The sequence below is a fragment of the Lygodium microphyllum genome, chromosome 2 (genome assembly GCF_053477565.2).
Source record: "Lygodium microphyllum isolate KBCC chromosome 2, Lygodium_microphyllum_v1.1.10, whole genome shotgun sequence".
NCBI classification, from domain to species: Eukaryota; Viridiplantae; Streptophyta; class Polypodiopsida; order Schizaeales; family Lygodiaceae; genus Lygodium; species Lygodium microphyllum.
Window position 1 is genome coordinate 15,985,573 of NC_141136.1, and position 3,058 is coordinate 15,988,630.

The 3,058-nt window shown below is 39.8% G+C and overlaps 1 protein-coding gene across 2 annotated transcripts; it reads left to right on the plus strand.

The window, feature by feature from the left end:
- The first annotated feature begins 752 nt into the window (after nt 1–752).
- Nucleotides 753–2,622, plus strand: LOC148039511 (uncharacterized). Of its 2 annotated transcripts, none has more exons than XM_087691365.1 (4): nt 753–1,121; nt 1,522–1,643; nt 1,742–1,793; nt 2,079–2,622. In XM_087691365.1, the coding sequence occupies exons 1-4, from the start codon at nt 788–790 to the stop codon at nt 2,138–2,140; spliced, it is 570 nt and encodes a 189-aa protein (XP_087547491.1). In that variant the 5' UTR covers nt 753–787; the 3' UTR covers nt 2,141–2,622. The 2 variants fall into 2 exon arrangements, with proteins under 2 accessions (XP_087547491.1, XP_087547501.1); XM_087691375.1 differs by having other exon boundaries at nt 754–1,121; nt 2,086–2,622.
- The last annotated feature ends 436 nt before the right edge of the window (nt 2,623–3,058 follow it).

Genomic DNA, 3,058 nt, shown 5'->3' on the forward strand with positions numbered 1-3,058 from the left:
ATAACAAAGCATTCCATAAAACTTATTTTGATAAAAGCATAAGTACTCTAATATTATTTATATGAGATTAAATCAAATGAATTAATGGTGGTACTAAACCCTAATGATTTAGCTAAAATTACCACTAAAGAAACTTAAATTTATAATTCATATATAAAGTACTTGTCAAAAATTTTAATTCACTTAATTTCACCAAATAAATTTCTCACCACAACACAAAACATATTAGTTCCCTACCATCTATCTTACATGTAAGAAGTCTCGATTATGTGAAAAATTGACAATGAAAATCTACCAATTAATAAATATAAAATCATCTTACTTTCATAGCAATTTCCATAACAGATTATTCATCCTTGTGCATGGATATGACTTGGACTATGGAGATGATTGATCCTTGTGCCTCAATATCATATGAAGTTTTTGAAATATTCCCATGCGGGAAAAGAGGCTCATTTCCCTTTTTCTCCCTCTAGTGTTCACATTGTAAGCTTTGCTCCGAGAGGACTGTATCCCTAGCTAGGCATAGTTGGGGGCACGGGACTTCCAGCCCCCAACCTTGGGCCAACAACCCCGTGCTCTCAACCGCACCTGGCTAGGTGTGCAGTCTCTCCCTCGTAAAAGTTCATGATGTTGTCGTAATTCTTAATGTGGAAAATATAGTGAGAATTTGTCCAAACCTTTGGTTTGTAAGGCCCTTGCCCCAATTGCACCTAGCTAGGTATGCAATGGTGCTGATGATGTTGTGGTAATTTCACATTGGGAATGACTTTAAAACTTGGTGTATATGTCCTACGGGTGGATTATTCGCCGTTGTGCATGGATGGATATGGCCACATGCACAGTAACACACGGACTTACCTTATCCCCATGCCCTTTGGTAAGCTTCTCACGGGGTGCTGTCGAGGCAGGACTTTCAGGAATCAAGGTGCGCAGAGGCGAGGGCCATTGGAGGAAGGCAAGAAGAAGCTCCTCCTCCTCATCATCAGCATCATCGTCAGCGTGCTCTATCAGAGCAAACTCAGAACCTCTGGACCTCACAGAGGATAATGTCCGGCAAGTTCTGCTAGACGCGAGAAGCGACCTCCTGCAGATCTTTGATACTTCTGTGGGGATCACAGGTGTGTAATGGTAACCGTTTTCTTACATGAGAGATTGCTGCTATCAAATGTCTGAAGTACTGAATGCAAGGCATTGATGGAAGACTGATGCCATTTCATCTGTCTCATGCTTTGAATGATGATGGCAGAAATTGAATATATATTGTCTTCTGTTATCTGTGATTCTTTCATGGTGTCAGGCGTGGCAGAATTGATTGGCCTGATTTGTGTACTTTTTCTGTCTTTCTGAGTTTTGATCTTTCATGAATTTAGGCTTGGCAGAATCAGCTGACCTGATTTGTGTGATTTTTTTGAATTTATCTGAGTTTGAATTTTTTATGTCTCCAGGTGCAGCACAACGGGCTGACCTGAAACACATGATTTTTCTGTCTTTCTGAGTTTGGATCTTTCATGATGTTAGGTGTGGCAGAATTGGCTGACCTGGATGGGCCTTTCCTGAAGCTTCAATTGAAAGGCCGGTTCTGGCATGAGAGGTCCATTGTTCTAGCAAGACTAAGCAACTACCTGCAGAAGCGTATCCCGGTTAGTATCTCATCATGACATTGTACATCCATTTTCAAGGCCTGCCCGAGCCCAAGATAGTGCCCAAGACATGATGTAGTGATTAATGACTTGAACAGGACATTGTTGAAGTTGGAATTGAAGACGAAGCGCAGCTTGACGATAGTCCTGGTAATTTTGGTTTATGAAGGATAGATGCAGTTGCGGGTGACTTGTCAGTGCATGGTAGTGAGCCCTTATCATAGTAAATCACAGCAGGCTATTGCCATTCCCAAAAGCAGATAAAACTATGGACTTGCAAACAGACATATATCACAAAAGTAACCTAATTTTTGAACATGCTTGTGACAATACTTGTCCAACACTGTCACAATTTAAATTCTCTATTTATACATCATGTCTACTTAACTACTTGCAGGTATCTGACACACCTACTGATTTTGCTTGATGTGCAAGATTGTAGATTACAGGTCATTGAGGGCTCTCTTAAAGTAAGCTGCTTACATGCGAAGCTTTAGTGACTCGAGTGGATCTTGATTTCTTGCACAACTTGTTTTTGAGCTTTCATGTAGTCTCATCAAGTATGGGGAATTAATGGGGAATTAATCTACCGGTATCATGCGTTGTGGCCAGCTGGGTTGTACACTAAATCTGAGAACTTTATTATTTGCTTTCATGGAAGCCCCATAGTCCTTCGTGGAAGATGAACACAGTCCATATCATGGGAGGAAAAATTGAATGAGTGTTCCTATGCATTAAATTTGCTGTTTGAGTTGATTTATATTGTCTCAAATGTGAGGTTCAGACCTTTCTCTCTTCAACTCCATTTAAGTGTGCAGTGGATGTAATACTACGAGCCATTTCCTATTTCAAGAAATTTGCCCAAGTTTGATGAGAATGGGAAGGCTACTAGCCTTAGTGGAAGCTATCATGGAACAAAAAAGTCATGGGCAGCTGGCTTCCAGCCAAATTCTTGAAGTTAAGTGTTGTATGCATCTTCCACGCTGATGAAAACTCCAGATTCCAAGTCATTGTTCAGCTTTTGTATAATTTTCAAAGGACACTTTTGCCGTGGTGTCAATCTTAGGGGAAAATTTTTGAACTTATGTTTGAATTCATCCAATGACATTGGCCACTTGTACAAATGCTTTTTGTAGTAGAGTCATTCCATTGGCATTTCTCCAAGGCTTGATACAGATTTCTATTTGAGAATGACAAGCTTGAACATAAAATTTGTGGTAAGTTCATGAAAAAGTAATTTTCAAATGGTACTTTTATTTGGAATTGAGAAGGTTCACTTTAGCAACATGGTATGTATCTCAATCAAGAGGTCAGCATGGTATGGGCAATACGCACTTTCCTTTTGGTAGTGCAGTTCAATGTTTGACATATTGCAGTGTGCCTATTTTTGGTTGTGGATGTTCCCTCTTAGTAGT